Raw genomic sequence first — 19,338 nt, 5'->3', positions numbered from 1 at the left:
GTTTTCCAGAGAGTTTATTTGAGATTTCAGTGCAGATAAACAGATCTACATTGACTCACAAGGCCTAGAAGAGACCTCCAAGTGCTGTTCTCTCAGGCTGGCCACAAATTCATCAACTCAGTGTGAACTTGTCACATTGCTGCAGCCACGACTACAGTGTGTGTGTGTGTGCATGTGCTTCGAGGAAAATTTACACAATCACAGTGGAAACTCAGGGATGAAGACAGGATCCGTATGTGGCACTCAGAGGTAAGAGCGTCAATGAAACAGAATCTAAATTAAATGTTTCTAGTGTGAATAGTGATTATTAATGTATGCATGCAGTTATGTGAACATTTGTGCTGGTGGTTCTTCACCTAACTGATGACTAATCCATCTGTAATAGTAATTATTGATAAATTCTTAACTGTTTTTTTTATATTCATAACTAATTTCGACATTTGTGCCTGGCTAAACATATAGAGTGCTCTGCAGTACTCTAGAACTCTGAGAAAAATTAAGTGGGGGTTTTCTTTTTGCGGTTGTTGTGGTTGCTTTTGTTGTTGTTTGTCATCAGGCATGATCATTTGATTTGTCCAAGCATTCCTCTTACTACAAAAATAAAATGCAAGATTTTCTAAAAATTTAGTTTAATTAATTCAATTATTTGCTTTTGTCATTAAAGCCACAAATCAGTTATGAAGCTACAAACCTCATTTTCAATTTGTGTTACAAACACCAAATAATCCTGTGTGTCCCAATATAATGACTGTGTAGTATACAGTGCATCTGAAAAGTATCCACAGCACTTCACGTTTTCCACATTTTGTTAAGTTATAGATGAAATGTATTTTTTTCCTCAAAATTCTATACACAATAGCCCATAAAAACAATGTGAAAGAAGTTTTGTTTTATGTTTGTTTTTTTGTTTTTTCAGAATTTTGCAAATTTTGCAAATCACATGGACATAAGTATTCACAGCTTTTGCCACTAAGCTCAAAATTGAGCTTAGTGGCAAAAAAAGAAGAGAAGGAATTGTCTATTGACCTCTGAGACAGGATTGTCTTGGGGCACAAATCTGGGGAAGGGTACAGAAAATGGAAAAGTAAATGGAAAAGTTCAGATCCACCAGGATTCTTCCTACAGCTGACCACCCGTCTGAACTGAGAAGAGAAGGGTCTTAGTCAAGGAGGTGACCAAGAAACCAATAGTCACTGTCAGAGCTCCAGCATTTCTCTACGGTGAGATGAGAACCTTCCAGAAGGACAACCATCTTTGCAGCAATCCACCAATCAGGCCTGTATGATAGAGTGACCAGAAGGAAGCCGTTCCTTAGTAAAAGGCACATGGCAGCCCACCTGGAGTTTGCCAAAAACCACCTGAAGACTCTCAGATCATGAAAAATAAAATTCTCTGGTCTGATGAGACAAAGATTGAACTCTATGGTGTGAATACCAGGTGCCATGTTTGGAGAAAACCAGGCACCGCTCATCAACCATCTCAATACCATCTCTATAGTGAAGCAAGGTGGTGGTAGCATCATGCTGTGATGATGTTTTGTAGCGGCAGGAACTGGGAGACTAGTCAAGATTGAGAGAGAGATGAATGCAGCAATGTACAGAGACATCCTGGATCTTTCAGTAGGTCAATGACCTTAAGCCCACAGCCAAGATATCAAAGACGTGGCTTCAGGACAACTCTGTGAATGCCCTTGAGTGGCCGAGCCAGAGCCCAGACCTGAAGTTGATTGAACACCTCTGAAGAGATGTGAAAATGGCTGTGCAGCGACGCTCCCCATCCAACCTGATGGAGCTGGAGATGCTGCAAAGAGGAATGGGCAAAACTGCCCAAAGAGAGGTGCATCAAGCTTGTGGCATCACATTCAAGAAAAATTGAGGCTGGCAAAGGTGCATCAACAAAGTATTGAGCAAAGGGTGTGAATACTTAGGTCAGGGGTGGGCAATCATGTGCCATGAAGGGCCGAAGCAGGTTTTCCTTGCTACCAATCACCTCAGCAGGTGGGTTGCTGATGAGCTTCTCCCTTGAACATAAACACCTGGTTGTCAATGAAATCACCTACTGAAACACCTGAACATTAATGAAATCACCTGCTGAGGTGATTGGTTGCAAGGAAAACATGCAGTGTCTCGGCCCTGGTTGCCCACCCCTGACTTAGGTACATGTGATTGTACCTTTGCAAAATTAAAAAAAAAAAAAAAATCATGTTGTCATTATGGGGTGTTGTGAGCAGAAGGTTGAGGGGGAAAAATAAATTTTCTCCATTTTGGAATAAGGCTGTAACATAAATTGTGAACATAACATTGAATACTTCCCTGATGCAGTGTAAAATTGATAGGTGATGATCTAGTGGTTAAGCATTGGCCTTGAGACCAGAGGATCCTTGATTCAAACCTCAGCCTGACATGAAAGTCACTAGGGACCCTTCGGCAAGGTCCTTAATCCCCAAGTTGCTCCCAGTGTGTGTGAATGGGTGAATGTGAGGCATCACTGTAAAGCGCTCAGAGCAGTCCTTTTACCACACTCATTGAACTTTGCAAATCAGCCTGTCACTTATCCCCGTTTACACCCGTCTCTTAATAATATTCATCAAACGTTTGTAAAAGTCCCTAAAAGAAACCTTAAAGTGTAGGTGACACCAAAAAATGTGCACAAATAATCACTAAATATGATGAAATGTTGATATTTAAAAAAATCCTGAACAATAAAAGTCGATGATAAGTTTGCAGGTGAAGGATAAACAACAGCTGTCTGAAGCCTGCACTCTATTTCAGACCTCAGCCGCAGCCATATTGTTGCTACCTGCTGATTCAACCCAAATCAATTGTAAACATGGCGGAGGTCAAGCTGTTTTCGGATAATTTTTTTCTGAAGGTGTGTTTGCAGAAGCTGCGGGGACACAGCCTTATCGTTTTGAGCCTTATTTAGATGACAATGAGGGAGAAGAATCCTTGAGGGAGAGGAAAACCTTCAGTCTGACAACAGTGATGATACTGGCAGAGTTCAGAACACAGAATGGTGATTATAATTAAATAAATAAATAAATAATGCGGGCGATTCCGGCATGCAGGTGGAGATGATAATTTTTTCTCTTTTTTGTGCCAGGTCTTTGGTTGTAATCAACTGATTAAAAATAAATAAATAAATAAATTGTTTTACTATCTGTGATATCTGAAAAAAGTGATGAGGAAGTGTAGATTTTTTTTATTTTTGTTTTTTTTTTTCTGAGAAACAGGTACATACATTTCAAATCTGAAAAATGTCACGAGGGACTGAAAATATCAGCTTTATAAAAAAATATTGTTTCCTTCTTGAATACAGTTAGTGTACTGTATGTTGGTAGCGTAACACGTTATTATCAAATATTAAAACCATTCACACAAGGAGTAAATAATATAGTCTTACCTGTCCGTTTCATTGAGATCATCTTTTGTCTGATGAAAACGTCTGAAAATAATTGAATTCGTTGTCCCGGCTGAAGAAAAGTCCATGATAGGTCGAGTCTCTGCTGTACAGATATGGGACCGACACGGTCAACTACAGGTGTAATCGTTAAGTGAGTCTGTGGTTGATGGATACAGTCTCTGCTGCAAATGGATCCTCTTGTTCCACAGCTGGCCGCTTTGCGCTGCAAATTACAAGCCTCCCAGCCCCTCATCTGCTCATAATGTCTCAATCTGCACACGACGAAATTATCCCATGATCCACAAAACAAAAAAATAATGTGTAAATACTCAGTTTTGCCTCCATGTCGAGTGGAGAAGCCACAGCACCGTACATGCACACTCGTCAATATAAATGTTCCACCTGCCAATCAAAAGGATTCTGCCGGTGAGAATGAACCATTCTGACACCGAATATACCGTGCAGTTCCGAACCACTTAGTGGAAACGGGACTGTCAGTAGCCCATAAAAATCCATAAATTAATCCATAAATTAATGGGACTATTACAATAATGGATCCAGTGCTGATATCACTTTCTCCTTCTTCTCCAATGTCGGGACTCGCCAGTTCCTGGTTTTTAGTGGCGTGCAGTTCAAAATCCGAATATTTATCTCTTCAGTAACTGCGCACCAGGAAAGGATAAATTTCAAACTGTTGTTTAATTTTAGTCTTAAATACTCAAAAAAAAAAAAAAAAAAACATTGCATATTGTGTCACCTACACTTTAACTAAAATGACAAACAAAAAGTGAACATATTCCTCCTGTAACATGGCGTACGGTCACACACAGTATTATATGTATGTGAAGTTGACAGACAAGTTATTTTGTAATGCTATTGTTCTTATGATTGCTGTTGTGTACAATAATATTTCTGAAATTATATTATTTGGTAATTTTCTGTTTTACTTCACATGATGTCCAGCGACAGCTAAATTCAGAAGAGCAGAGGACTTCAGAAGAAATAAATGCTTTTTCATCTGGAGGCATCTGAGTCAAACAAATGGCACCACAGGAGGTTTGTTTGCTTTATGTCATTTGTGGCTGTTTAAATTATGCACATTATGCAGCTGTTTGAAATACACGGTGCAATCCCATAGTTCTACAAGCAATTACTTAATTGTGAAAGGAATTCTTTTGATACTGAACAGCTTTTTTGATTTTTGTTTTTGGGGGGTGGGGGGCAGGATGCACATTATTGGTTGAGCCAGTAGGATTAATGAATGTAATAGTTTTGGCTGTATTGAATATTTGGTCTCCAAAGTAAAAGTCAAACAAGGTCAATGTCCATTGGATTCTATGACATATTACACGATAAGTAAGCACATAGGACACATGGGCAAACAAATTGTTTTTATAACATTATTAGCTCAATCAGTAATTTATGCCACGTTTTACCAGAATTGGAGCAACCTTAACTTTTGACGACTGTAAAACTGAAATTGATTTTTGCTGTTGGTACACTATAACTCTGTAACATACAGTTATACTGTAGATTGTCTAAACCAAGGGTTTTCAAAGTGTGGGAGAGTGAGCCCCCCTCAGAGAACAAATGAATATCTGCTCCCCGACACACATACACACACTTTCAACATTGTCATGTGTTTCTTTTTATTCTTTTACACGTTAAACACATTTTAAAAGTATTTGTGCGTTTTAAGGAACCATCTACGCATTTACACATTTTACAGCTTTTGTAAACATTTTAAACGTGTTTTTAAAGAACTTTCTTTTCTTCTGTTTTGACCTTTTATCATATTTTAAAAATCTTTTTTCAAACATTTAAACATCTCTGTTTTTTAAATGTCTTTGACATAACTAACACATTTTAACGTAAATAATATTAATTAAACTTGGGATGGGTAGTGATAAGATTTTATTGATATCCATTCCGCTTATCAATCCAATTCCTTATCAATTCCCTTATCAATACCTCCTGTGAATTTTCTATGTACTAAAAGTAGGCTTTACAGGTTTTCTATGTCAATAACATTTTATTGAGTAAATAAATTTGAAATTGGTCACTGGATCCTTGATCTCTGGGCATAAATAAAAATGACCAAAATCTGTAGTTTTTCTCAAAAGCATTTCCTTTCAGACATTAATGGCATGAATGTCACTCCATACCTCTGAGCTGAGCTCTTACAGCCACCTGCTGCAAGTCAACATCAGTGTATAATTCATAAAGAATGCAGGACGTCTCATTTTGGTAGTCGATTCACGGACGGAGTGACTTTCTTTTCGACAAGGAAGAACCCTGCCCCTGCGGGCGAGAAGGATGGACGAATTAAACCAGCCGCGAGAGACTCCTGAATATACTCATGCATTGCGGTGCATTCAGGTGCTGACAGAGAAAACAACTTCCCTCGAGGGGGACAAGCCCCTGGGAGAAGGTCAATAGCACAATCGTAGTCAGTGTGGTGGCAAAGACTTGGCTTTAGCTTTACTGAAAACGGGAGCCAAATCATAGTAACAAGGAGGTACCCTGGTTAAATCCGGGTTAGAACTGGGTGGAGATGGTTCTGGTTTCATAAGACAGTTGTTTTTACATGCCGGCCCCCATGAACTAATCTGCCCTTTTCACCAATTAAAATTGGGACCATGTTGTTGGAGCCAGGGGTGCCCCAAGATTGCCGGCTGAGTCATATTATCAAAGACATGAAAGCTAATGGACTCAGAATGGTTACCAGCTATAATCATGCAGTGGGTTATTTGACCTACTTCATGACCATCCACTACATGCACCACCAGAGGGCACGAGAGCCGAAACAGCTTAAGACGGTGCGTCCCGGAGAGAGATGACAACAATAAATTAGCATCTGAGCCTGTGTCGACAAATGCAAATACTGAATTGGATGAATGGTCGGCTATTAAATTAGCAGGAATTGTATTCTGAGTTGAAGAGGGAGAAATAGAATTTTGACTCACCTGCAATTCGGTCCTGGACCGCGAGGTGGCACCCCTGACTGAACAACTGGAGATCATGTGACCCAACTATCCACAATAAAAACACAAGCCTTCTTCTCTCCGCCACTGTCGCGCCTCAGCTGAGAGACGTGTTCTGCCCAACTGCATCAGCTCCTCCATGTTGTGAAGGGAAGAGTGGGAGATAGAGCGGCTGGAGGCAGAAGAGCGGGTTGGCAGCGTGGCAGATTGGTGAGCGGGATGACGAACTTCATGATGAGGACCCTCTGCCAGTTGACGGTTGGTCCGGACTGCCAGTGCAATGAGCTGGTCAAGATCTTCGGGGAGTTCTATGGCAATGAATTGATCCTGGATGTTCTCAGCTAACCCCTGGAAGAACACATCGAGAAGCGTTGCTGGGTTCCACTCACTCTTCACCACCACAATCTGGAAGTCTATAGCGTAGTCTGTGATGCGGCGGCCGCACTGTTTCAGCCTCATCAATGAGCGCGCAGCTTCACGTCCCAGGGATGGCTGTAGCACCTGCCGCACAGCCGTCGTGAAGGCACTAAGGGACGTGCAGGAAGCAGACTGACGACTCCACTCCGCCATGACCCATGCCGCTGCTCGACCGGCCAGGTGAGTTATCATGAATGCTATCTTCATCCTTTCGGACAGAAACATTGATGACATAAGTTCAAAGTGTAACTCACACTGCATGATGAAGGGTCTGACATCACCTGTTTCTCCAGAGAATTGTTCTGGTTGAGACAGCTGATTGCAAAACCCAGGTATGGGTATGGAAGCAGGTGTGGCTGCTGATGAACCCGGAAGAGAGGTGCCGGTAGCCATAGGTTGGTCTGATGATGCAACTTCGACAAGAGCTGCTGCTGCATTTGAGTGCTTACAGAGGACATGAACAAGTCCTGGTGTTTAGCCAGCTTGCTAACTCCAGAGCTAAGTGTGGTCAGCTGATCAGCTTGAAGTGCTAGCTGCTGACTGTGGGGGCGTACTGCTTGCTGAAATGGATCTGAGTCTGCTGCATCCATCGCTGGGCAGATCAATCTCTCAGGTTCGATGGTCAGGAATGGTTGGACAGAAATGCAAGACTCAGACAAACAGCTCTGTAGTTCAAAAAGGTTTAGTGAGTTACCAAGCAGAGGTCGGTACACATTGAGGTAGTCCAAAACAAGCAGCAGTACAAAAATCATCAGGCAGAGGCGGAGTCGGGTACACAGGCAGGTGATGAAAAATGACAAGGCAAGCAGGACTAGAAAACACAGGAACAGAGCTGGAAAGAGGCACAAGGCACATCGATCTGGCGAGGGACTAGTGAAACCTGTAAACCTTAAATACAACCAGGTGATGGGCTATAAATTAGGAACAGGTATGTGTAGAAAGCACCAGAATGAGGGTGTGGCCAGACAGAGTGAAACACCCACCACCAAGCACCAAGAGGAAGACAAGAGAGTTAGGGACAGAGAAAACCCAAGGAGGAAAGAGACCAACAAGATAACTAACATGCAGAGAAAAACTAACCAAGCAAAATAATTAAACAGAGCAAACATAAAGCAAAATTCCAAACCATGATACTGAGATGGCTTGTGCATGTCAATTGGATTGCTCCTGGACGCCTCCCACTGGATCTTTCCAGGTACATTCAAATCCAAACTAGCCTGTGACAGCCTGGGATCCCTCAGGATGAGCTGGAGCATGTGAATGGTCAGAGGGACATCTAAAGGGCTTTCTTTAACTAACTGTGACATGTGGTGAAAACAGATGGGCATTATATAAGGGTGAACTTTGTATGTAGGTCATGTCTGGTCTGGGAGCATGCACCACGTCCACCCCTCCCCCAGGGTCCTAAGTGGTGATCATCCAGGCAGACAGTCAGTCCATCCCCACAATCCAAAAGCAGCCATCTATCTTGTTAGATGGTGTATGTAACACTGAGGAACCTGCAAGCTGGATCATGCACAAAGAGTTGTGTCATGTGACCAAAATGCTGTAGTTGATGTTCTCTCACAATGCAAGAAACATGCCTCATCGTAGTCTCCCGATACAACTGTAAAAGTGGTACCCAAGGATCCTCCGGAGCGACCCTGTGTCACCAGTTAGAACGCAGGACCCAAAATCATACAGTAAGTCTTCTTATATAACTGCTATTAAAGAAGCAATTTGTCCAAACCCTTACAGAGCCATCTGACAGCCACGCTCTTGACTTCCATCCTGGCAGCAGTGCTCGGCTCCTTACAGGTTGGCTACCATACGAGCAACGTCAATGCTTCAGCCAAGGTGAGTAAAACAGAGAAGAACTCATGTGTTATGGTAGGGTAAGATTAAACCCAAAAAATGCAGTCCCAGACCAGACAGGTGTAGGAAAAAACTCAATGATTTATTTACCATATGCTGATGAGTCCAATGGTAATGAGCAGTCCAAACAGACAGGAGCACAGGATGAGGGTCAGCAGCAACACCAGGGCAAGCAGATATGAACAATGCAGGAAAACAAATGTGACAGGAATGCTATGAACCAGAAAAATGCAGCAACTGTGAACCCACAGTGACAAACTTAAGTAGTCACACAGAGACAAGCAGATGAGAGACAGGTAGTGTGACTGGGAATGTGAAACAGCTGTGAGGAAGAACTGGTAACAGAGACAGACCTTCAAACACACACACTTTGGGGATGAGTGGAACCTAAAAAAAATACCGTAATTAATAATCAAACTAAAAGGGGGACCACAAAGTAACTAAATACAAAACCAAAGAAGAAAGGCAGAAAACTAAAGTGGAACTCAAGAATGGCCAAAGTGTGCCAAACAGGAAAACAATTGTGACATGAGGACACAATGACAACTAACACAGGGACATAACACACAGACAGGGAACAGACCACAACAGCATGAACGATTTATCAGCAAGCTGTAGGTACAAATAGTTTATCATATCTGATCGTTAGTGTCCTCCATCCATCCATCCATCCATTTTCTCTACCTGTTTACTCCAATTAAGGGTTGCGGGGAGGCTGGCGCCTATCTCAGTAGTCAGGGGTATATACAAGGCCACATATAGACAAACACATTCACACTCGCAAACACACACCTACGGACAATTTAAAGTTTCCAATTCACCTAACCTGCATGTCTTTGGAAACGGGAGGAAGTCAGAGCACTCGGAGGGAACCCACGCAGACACCACACAGAAAGGCCACATTTGGGTATCGATCCCATGACCTCAGCGCTAACCACTAAGTCACTAGTGGCTTAGTGGTTCTCTTTAGTGTCCTTTGCTACTTAAAAATATATCTTGAAGCAAAAAGCCTCCTAGCTATAGTCAGCTTTTCTGTAACTCATTTCAGCCAGAATATTTGAGCAACAACCACCAAAAAAAAGCAAAAAAAAAAAAAAGCCATTGTCATCTTTTTTGTTGTTGCTACTTTTAAGATCATTGAAGAGTTTTACAACCAAACTTGGAGAGCCAGACATAACCAGTTGATGCCAGATCACAGTCTGACTCTCCTGTGGTCACTCTCAGTCAGCATTAAGGACTTTGGAGCCTTGTTAAGTTCTCTGGGAGTCAAATACCTGGCAGACACTTACGGCAGGGCAACACCACATATTTCTATATATAATGTGCATGTTTCTATTAAAGTATATTTTGTTATTCATTTTGCTCATCTTCCTCTCCAGGCGTAATTCCATCCTGATAGCAAATTGCATGTCTGTAGTGGGAACTTGTCTAATGTCCACCTCTAAGGCCAGCCAGTCGTTTGAAGTTCTCATCATGGGACGGTTGGTATTTGGTCTGTTCTGTGGTTTGGCGATGAGTCTCAATCCCCTTTACATCCAGGAGGTGTCCCCCACCAATCTGAGAGGAGCCTTTGCTACTCTGAACCAGGTGTCCTTTGCTTCTGGCATCCTGGTGGGAATGGTGAGAACCGAATGACATTTTTCCCGAAAGTTTCTGATTGAATGTCTTTACTGTGTTGGTGATTGTGGGCTGGTAACAACACAACCCAAATTTTAGCAGATATGTTCGAAATGATATTTATGTCGCACTGGGTAACAGGCCTATAATGGGAATATTGGAACTGCTCCTGTCTGTCCATCTGTTCAAACCTACACATAAGAAAACCCTAAGTAGATTTTCTTTGTGCCTCAACTCAAAGACCATTTGTACCTAACCCATACCACTTAAGGTTCCCAAACAACACTTGCAATCCAGCCTCAGTATACCATGGCCTACACAAAAATGTATGCTAACCATCCCAGTGTGGTAGCAATAGCCAGGTAGGGGTCAATTAAAGATTACACAAGGGTCAGAGTTTAAAAATACTCCAGTCTTATTGACAAGAATACCACAGAATTTGTCTGATCACAAAGAATCCAAAAAGGTATAGTTTGGACTATCTTTGACTGAATATTACACCATCATGGGGTAAAAACAGCAAAAATTGTGACAATGATCAAAAAATTATGCAAATTTTTGGTTGAGCTAATGGGATTAATAAATGGAATAGTTTTGCCCATATTGAATACTTGGTCTCCAACATAATGGTCAAACAAGGTCAAGAATAATTGGATTCTATGACATATATGTTATCCTATAACATGAATAACTAAGCACAACAGATAGTACAAACTATTCCCAATGCAATGCACAGAAATTAAACAAAAACAAATGAACATAATGGTACCCATGGGTTTGTTTGTTCAAAAAATGAGGTATGTCAAACACAAAACTAGTGTGTTTCTCTCATCCATCACATGAATATGATTGTGTTTTAGACCACCTAAAATGTACAGCTGAATAGCATGTTCAAGCATAAGAAAAACCAATAAAAAAGCAGCCATGCAAGATATTATGTTCTCTCCAGGCACTTGGTAATTCAATATTCTCCTTATCACAATGTGCATCACTTTCCAACCACATTGAAAGTGGGAATACTTTCAATATATTGAATAAAACAGCCACCTTTCTAATTTGGATATTTTGCTCCCTCTACTGGTTGTATGAAGACAGTGACATTTAGGATCCCTTATTGCTGGTTTGAGGCACCCAATCAGATATGTGATTTTGAACCAGTTCACCTCAAACATGCACATTTGTACTAGTACAACCTTAATTAATAACAGGTTGCCTCTGTAACACCAGAGCTGAAGTACTAACCTGAAGACTGGGGTTCAGTCCCAGGCATATGATTGAGGCATCCAGTCTGTCTTACTGTAATTGGACAAAACACTTCTGTATTGTATCAGTAGCTGTATAAATGTGTACCAGCCTTGGTTGGGGAGGCAACCTGTAGTGGACTGGTGTCCTGTGCATGGGAAGTTGTAGACTCTTTCATTTCCTGCTAAGGTATCTTGGGGTAAGCACTGGGTCTCCGGGTTTTGGGCTTTTTTCTTCTGCATACAGTGTGAGAGGCTTTCTAATTTATTATTTCACCATCACAAAGACAGATGTGTCTGTAAGGTCCAACAGACCTCTCTGTGTGTTTCAGGTGGCTGGTCTGGAGACAGTGCTGGGTACAGAACATTTGTGGGCGATGATGCTGTCTCTGTCGCTTGTCCCAGCCCTGACACAATACCTGGTCCTGCCTTTCTGCCCTGAGAGTCCTCGTTATCTGCTCATCAACCGGAACAAAGACAGCAAGGCAGCGGCTGGTGAGTCCCATTGAGGATTATTTTAAAAAGTGCTGTCTTCTAGTTTAATGTTCTTTTTTTTTATTAAAATGGAGCTTGATCATAGAGATTACACATAGAGAGGTTACATAGAGATGATCACAGGTTTTTATCTCCAGCATCTTTGACATTAAACCTCGTGTAGAATCTTTGCTCTTATGAGATGTTCTGTGCAGCTCTGCTCAGACTCAGAAGCAGTGTTGAGAAGGTTCATGCCGAGCTGGAAGAAATGAAAGAAGAAGATGCTCACACTCAGACCAGCATCACCACCACGGAGTTCTTCAAAAAGCAAAGCTACAGGCAGCCCATCTTTATTGTCCTCATCATCAACTTGGGCAGCCAGCTGTCTGGATTCAACGTGGTCAGCTATGCCTACTTTAAAACATATCTAGAAAAACAACCAAGCAGTAATTACACGTAACAAATATTTGAAGGACGGGACATATATACGAGGGCTGTCAATAAAGTAACGGTCCTTTTTATTTTTTTCAAAAACTATATGGATTTCATTCATATGTTTTTACGTCAGACATGCTTGAACCCTCGTGCGCATGCGTGAGTTTTTCCACGCCTGTCGGTGACGTCATTCGCCTGTGAGTACTCCTTGTGGGAGGAGTCGTCCAGCCCCTCGTCGGAATTCCTTTGTCTGAGAAGTTGCTGAGAGACTGGCGCGTTGTTTGATCAAAATTTTTTCTAAACCTGTGAGACACATCGAAGTGGACACGGTTCGAAAAATTAAGCTGGTTTTCAGTGAAAATTTTAACGGCTGATGAGAGATTTTGAGGTGATACTGTCACTTTAAGGACTTTTCACGGTGCGAGACGTCGCTCAGCGCTCTCAGGCGCCGTCATCAGCCTGTTCAAGCTGAAAACCTCCACATTTCAGGCTCTAGGTGCGGCGGCACAGGAAAAACACCTCTGTTGAAAGCCTTAAGGACAAGTTGGAACATGTCCTGCCTGTTAAACAATTTCTCATATACTCACTCCACTGAAAGCCATCAAAAGCCGCCTGGATTTTACAAATGGTTATCAACACGGAGGTGTTTTTCCTGTGCCGCCCGCACCGTGTCGGCTGCGTCCCGACGCGCGGATCCGTCCGCACGTCTTTCATTAAAAAAATCTCCTTTAACAGTGGAATATCCGGATAAAATGCTGAAACCGACTTCTTCTGAAACTTCTCTGTTCTCTCACGACGTCCTGGATCAATAGAGCCTGAAATGTGGAGGTTTTCAGCTTGAACAGGCTGATGACGGCGCCTGAGAGCGCTGCGCGACGTCTCGCACCGTGGGAAGTCCTTAAAGCGACAGTATCACCTCAAAATCTCTCATCAGCCGTTAAAATTTTCACTGAAAACCAGCTTAATTTTTCGAACCATGTCCACTTCGATGTGTCTCACAGGTTTAGAAAAAATTTTGATCAAACAACGCGCCAGTCTCTCAGCAACTTCTCAGACAAAGGAATTCCGACGAGGGGCTGGACGACTCCTCCCACAAGGAGTGCTCACAGGCGAATGACGTCACCGACAGGCGTGGAAAAACTCACGCATGCGCACGAGGGTTCAAGCATGTCTGACGTAAAAACATATGAATGAAATCCATATAGTTTTTGAAAAAAATAAAAAGGACCATTACTTTATTGACAGCCCTTGTAGATATATGGAGAAGTATGAGCCACATTAAATGATTAAAAGGTGTTTACATATCACTCTGTAATAAAATTAAACATATGTTAAAATAAAACCTGATTATTTTTGTAAACCGTAAATTGCAGGACACACCTAAACTAAAGAATGCATCTTTATGTGTCCAAACTTTTGACTGGTCAATTTATAAGGTGACCAGGAAAAATTTAAATTTTAAAAATCATTTGATCATTGAGTGATTGCACAGTACGCCACTGAAGAAATCCTTAGTTTTTTTTTATGACTGTTGCAACTTCATCATTTTTATGTTTCTTTAAAGAAATATGAAAAAAATTGTCTTCAATTTTTTAGTAGACATGTCAAACGTAAATTTTAAATTCCTGTTGTCCCAGTGATAATACTAATAAAAATCAAACAAAACAGTTTTATCAAAATCTTGGGTGCCTCAAATTTAAGGTTTAGTTTTCTCTATTTGCCTCACGTGTAGTGCAGCAGATAGCTGAAACAATCTTTCAAATGGTGATGCAAGCACCAAATTTGGCACAAATACTCCTTAGACATTCCTCTTTTGAAAAAACCGACTGGCCACTTGAATTTTCAATCAGTGGTCAGGTAGGTGTCAGTTGAAGATTTACGCAGGGGTCAAAATTAAAAGATGCTCCAATCATATTAACAACTATACCACATTATTTGCCTGATCATAAAGATTCCAAAAAGGTATAGTTTGGACTATCTGTGACTGAATGTTATGGAGTAACTGGTTGTGCTAATAGGATTAATAAATGGAACAGTTCTGACAGTGTTAAATGCTTGGTCTCCAAAGTACAGGTCAAACAATGTCAATGTCCATTGGATTCTATGACATATTGACATACAGTTATATGTAAAAGTTTGGGCACCCCTGATGATTTCCATGATTTTCCTTTAGAAATCATTGGTTGTTTGGATCAGCAATTTCAGTTAAATATATCATATAGCAGACAAACACAGTGATATTTGAGAAGTGCAATCAAGTCTATAAGATTTACAGAAAGTGTGTAATAATTCTTTAAACAAAATTAGGCAGGTGCATAAATTTGGGCACCCCAACAGAAAAAATACATCAATATTTAGCAGATCCTCCTTTTGCAGACATAACAGCCTCTAAACGCTTCCTATAGCTTCCAATGAGAGTCTGGATTCTGGCTGAAGGTATTTTGGACCATTCTTCTTTACAAAACATCTCAGGTTTGTTGGTTTCTGAGCATGGACAGCCCACTTAAAATCACACCACAGATTTTCAATAATATTAAGGTCTGGGGACTGAGATGACATTCTAGAACATTGTGCTTGTTCCTCTGCATGAACGCCTTAGTAGATTTTGAGCAGAGTTTAGGGTCATTGTCTTGTTGAAAGATCCAGCCCCAGCGCAACTTCAACTTTGTAAGTAAGTAAATTTTATTTATTTATATAGCACTTTTCACAAACAGAGGAAGCCACAAAGTTCTGCACAAAAAAGGTAGTAAAAAATACATACAAACACATACAATCAATGCAATAAAAAGCAAATATGATGGTCATAAACATCTCCCTCCACTGTAGATTAAAATTCTTGGAGAAACAAGTGCATTTTGAGTTTACTCTTGAATGCATCAACAGAAGCAAGCAAGCGAACAGAAAGTGGGAGATCATTCCAGAGCCTCGGTGCGATGGTCTGGAAAGAGCGATCTCCTCTGGTCTTGTAACAGGTACATGGGACCATGAGGAGGTTCAGGTCTAATGACCTCAGGCTCCGAGAGGGAGTGTAGGGACACAACAAGTCTCTAATATAAGGGGGAGCCTGACCATGCAGAGCTCAATGATTCAAGAATCTGCTGATATTGACTGGAATCCATGTGACCCTCAACTTTAACAAGATTCCCAGTACCTGCACTGGCCACACAGCCACACAGCATGATGAAACCACCTCCAAATTTTACTGTAGGTAGTAAGTGTTTTTCTTGGAATGCTGTGTTCTTTTTCAGCTATGCATACCGCTCCTTATGTCCAAATAACTCAATTTTAGTTTCATCAGTCCACAGCACCTTATTCGAAAATGAAGCTGGCTTGTCCAAATGTGCTTTAGCATACCTCAAGCAACTCTGTTTGTGGCGCGTACGCAGAAAAGACTTCCTCTGCATTACAGCATTATACAGCATCTCTTTGTGCAAAGTGCGCTGTATAGTTGAATGATGCACAGAGACACTATCTGCAACAAGGTCATGTTGTAGGTCTTTGGAGCAGGTCTGTGGGTTGACTATGACTGTTCTCACCATCCTTTGTTTCAGCTTATCTGAGGTTTTTCTTGGCCTGCCACTTTGGGCCTTAACTAATACTGTGCCTATGGTCTTCCATTTCCTCACTATTTTCCTCACAGTGGAAACTGACAGCTGAAGTCTCTGAGATAGCTTTTTGTATCCTTCCCCTAATCCATGATGTTGAGTAGTCTTTGTTTTCAGGTCATTTGAGAGTTGTTTAGAGGCTCCCATGTTGCCACTCAATAGAAACATTTGCAGATGGCCACCTTAAATACCCTTTCTCATGATTGGATTCACCTGTGTAAGGAGGTCAAGGGTCAATGAGCTTAACAAACCAATTTTGTGTTCCAATAATTAGTGCTAAATGTATTCAAATCAATAAGATGACAAGGGTGCTCAAATTTATGCACCTGCCTAATTTTGTTTAAATAATTACTGCGCACTCTGTAAATACAACCCCAATTCCAATGAAGTTGGGACGTTGTGTAAAATGCAAATAAAAAGAATACACTGATTTGCAAATCCTCTTCAACCTATATTCAATTGAATACACCACAAAGACAAGATATTTAATGTTCAAACAGATAAACTTTATTGTTTTTGTGCAAATATTTGCTCATTTTGAAATGGATGCCTGCAACACGTTTCAATACAGCTGGGACAGCGGTATGTTTACCACTGTGTTACATCACCTTTCCTTCTAACAACACTCAATAAGCGTTAGGGTTAGGGTTAGAAAAATAAATTTGTATGCCTTTTCTTTTAGAAAATCAGTTATTCCACCAGGATTTTCCAGTCCAGATTTGAAGAGGCGAAGTGCCTGACTCTGGGTGTGGGAGCTGTAAACGTGACCTTCACATTTGTGGCAGTGAGTCACAAAGATTCTGATGTTTCGTCTTCTTGTGGAGACATAAACTATGTGAATGGAAAATGTTAAAAGGTTATGCAAATGTTTTAAAAAAAGTTGTGTTCTTTCCTCTCCAGTTCTTGCTGATGGAGAGAGCAGGGAGGAGGCGATTGCTCCTCATCGGTTTCATCTCCATAGCAACATGCAATGTGCTCATGACAGCTCTAGATTCTATCCTGGTGAGGTCAACTCACTCAGTTTGCTGTTTTAAAATGTGTTCTATCCACCATCTGACAAACTGGTTTTAAAAAAAAAAAATTCAAGTAATGGAGCGACAGTTCCACCTGCAGCTGATGTGACACTCATATCTGCTGTGCAGCAGCTGACTCCAGTGCTGCGGATCCTGCAAGTCCTGCTGGTCTTCAGCCTGATCTCAGCCTATGAGCTAGGTCCTGGGCCCATCTCCTGGTTCATCGCCGCTGAGCTGTTTGACCAGACGGGCCGACCTATGGCTATGACTTTAACTAGCATGCTGAACTGGGGAGGGAAGTTTGTTCTGGCGCTCGTCTTTCCTCCGTTACTGGTGGGTTCTTCTTTCAAAACTTCAGGGCAATCTTTTGAGGCACGTTTCTTGTTTTCTTTTGCTGGTTTTCTTGCACCTTGGAGACACAGCTATGAAATACAGACTATAAATCCGGCCAATATGTTAAATATGTGTAACTTATAACACAAGCATAAATCTGTTACTGTTAAAGTCACTTTAAATCAGTTTAAAAAATAGTTTATTGGGGAAATAGGATTTTCCAACCTGAAACTAAGACCATGAAATTTGACAGATTTGTGTTTTGTTTTTTTTGTTATTATTGGCTTTTCTGCCTTTTGTTATTGTGATGCTTCTTTGTTTAACAGAATCTTAACAGATGTCTAGTTAAATTATAATAAACCATTTATACACGTGGTAGATGGAACATTAACACGCTCACTGCTCCTCGTCTTTCCCACACAGAAAGTCTTCGGCTCGTACGTCTACCTTCTCTTCACCACCGCGGCTCTGCTCGCCTTCATACTCATCTGGATCCGCCTTCCGGAGACAAAAGGTCGCACATTTGACGACATCGCTGAAGAGTTCAGAGGCGCTGAGGGCATTGTTTTATTCAATAAGACTGGATTCAACACTTTTAACTGACTGACCTCTCGGAGAATGAAAACTCCTGTTTTTGTTTCACTGTAAAAACTTTCAAAGTGGTTGTACTTAAAAAGTTAAGTTCAATTTCTGCCTTAAAAAACATGAGTAAACTCATCTTCAAAATGAGTTTTGCTTCAGAACAAAAGATTAAATTCTAAATACTCTTTAATTTGATATACATATTAATTATATTTTAAAGTTCTGTTTTGACACAAAACCTATTTTGATGTTGAGTTTACTCACATTTTTAAGGCAGAAAATGAACTTAAGTTTTTAAGTAGAACCACCTTGATACTTGTTCCAGTCCTGTAATTCTTAATGCTGAGCCTCTGACTGATTGAACTTAACAGATCATGTCCTAGAAAGTTATTAGTTCACCCCTGGAGGGGGAGTGAAGTATTGTTTTTAGCGGCTCTGTGTGTGTTTCTGCATTTGGTAATACATGCTATGGAGTTTAACGGGCCAACTGAAACCACAGATATGTATTACAAGACCAGTACCTGAATTGAAAATTAAAAATTGTTTTTAATATTTTTGTTTTTTCCCTAAAATTAAAGAAACGAATTACCTATATTTTCTGAGTGATAATATTGGATGGATATGTATAGGATTATCAAAAGGTGTTTGCACAGGTATGTTTTATGAATGTATAGTTAGTGTGATTGTACAATTGTAATCAGTCAGTCGTTTATTCATAAACCAGTACTTATATGATAGGGCCCTATGATGGCATTTTAGGGCCACATTGAATTTTTTAATTTTTTTTTTTTTTTTTTAGACTTTGAGAATAAAGTCGTAGTATTACGAGAATAAAATCGTAATTTTACGAGAAAAAAAAAAACTTGTAATTGTAAAAGAGAAAAAAGCTTGATTCCGGAAATGAAACATTGACAGCACACAAAACAGCCTCTGTGACTTCTCTCTGTTGCGCCGCATCCACGTCAAACTTCTATAAAACGGTTTTGCTTGTTCCGAAACCCAAGTTTGAGGCACTATTTAGTTAACTACTTCTAATTCTGTTTCCAAAAATAAAAAAAATAAAGAAAAGAAAAAAACCTTCTAAGCCTGCTTCCACATGATAGCGTTAGCCTACGTTAACTGTGCTGATGTGTGTGGACCGGAAAAATTGTTTTATCTCATAAAATGCGACTTTATTCTCACAATATTATGACTTTATTCTTGTAATAGTTCGAGTTTTTTTTTCTCGTAAAATTAGGACTTTATTCTCAAAGTCTTAAAATTACGACTTTATTCTCGTAATATGAATTTCGAAGTCTAAAAAAAAAAAAATTAAATGTGGCCCTAAAACGCCATAGTATAGGGCAGATAGCATGAATTTTGTGCCAAAATGACAAGTGGT

The 19,338-nt window shown here is 40.6% G+C and overlaps 1 protein-coding gene across 1 annotated transcript; it reads left to right on the top strand.

The window, feature by feature from the left end:
* Positions 1 to 4,393: 4,393 nt before the first annotated feature.
* On the top strand, positions 4,394 to 17,978 carry LOC117531883 (solute carrier family 2, facilitated glucose transporter member 1). Its single transcript, XM_034195075.1, has 10 exons — positions 4,394 to 4,458; positions 8,541 to 8,639; positions 9,791 to 9,948; positions 10,034 to 10,277; positions 11,848 to 12,010; positions 12,205 to 12,389; positions 16,712 to 16,813; positions 16,930 to 17,031; positions 17,172 to 17,375; positions 17,799 to 17,978. The coding sequence occupies exons 1-10, from the start codon at positions 4,444 to 4,446 to the stop codon at positions 17,976 to 17,978; spliced, it is 1,452 nt and encodes a 483-aa protein (XP_034050966.1). The 5' UTR covers positions 4,394 to 4,443.
* Positions 17,979 to 19,338: the final 1,360 nt, after the last annotated feature.

Source organism: Thalassophryne amazonica, chromosome 19 (assembly GCF_902500255.1).
Source record: "Thalassophryne amazonica chromosome 19, fThaAma1.1, whole genome shotgun sequence".
Taxonomy (NCBI): Eukaryota; Metazoa; Chordata; class Actinopteri; order Batrachoidiformes; family Batrachoididae; genus Thalassophryne; species Thalassophryne amazonica.
This window is presented reverse-complemented; position numbering and strand designations above follow the sequence as displayed.

Coding starts and splice junctions, on each gene's coding strand:
- LOC117531883 (XM_034195075.1), top strand. Junction 12,390..16,711: donor AGCTGTCTGGATTCAACGTG/GTCAGCTATGCC, acceptor CTTTTCTTTTAG/AAAATCAGTTATTCCACCAG. Junction 17,032..17,171: donor CAGCTCTAGATTCTATCCTG/GTGAGGTCAACT, acceptor TCTGCTGTGCAG/CAGCTGACTCCAGTGCTGCG.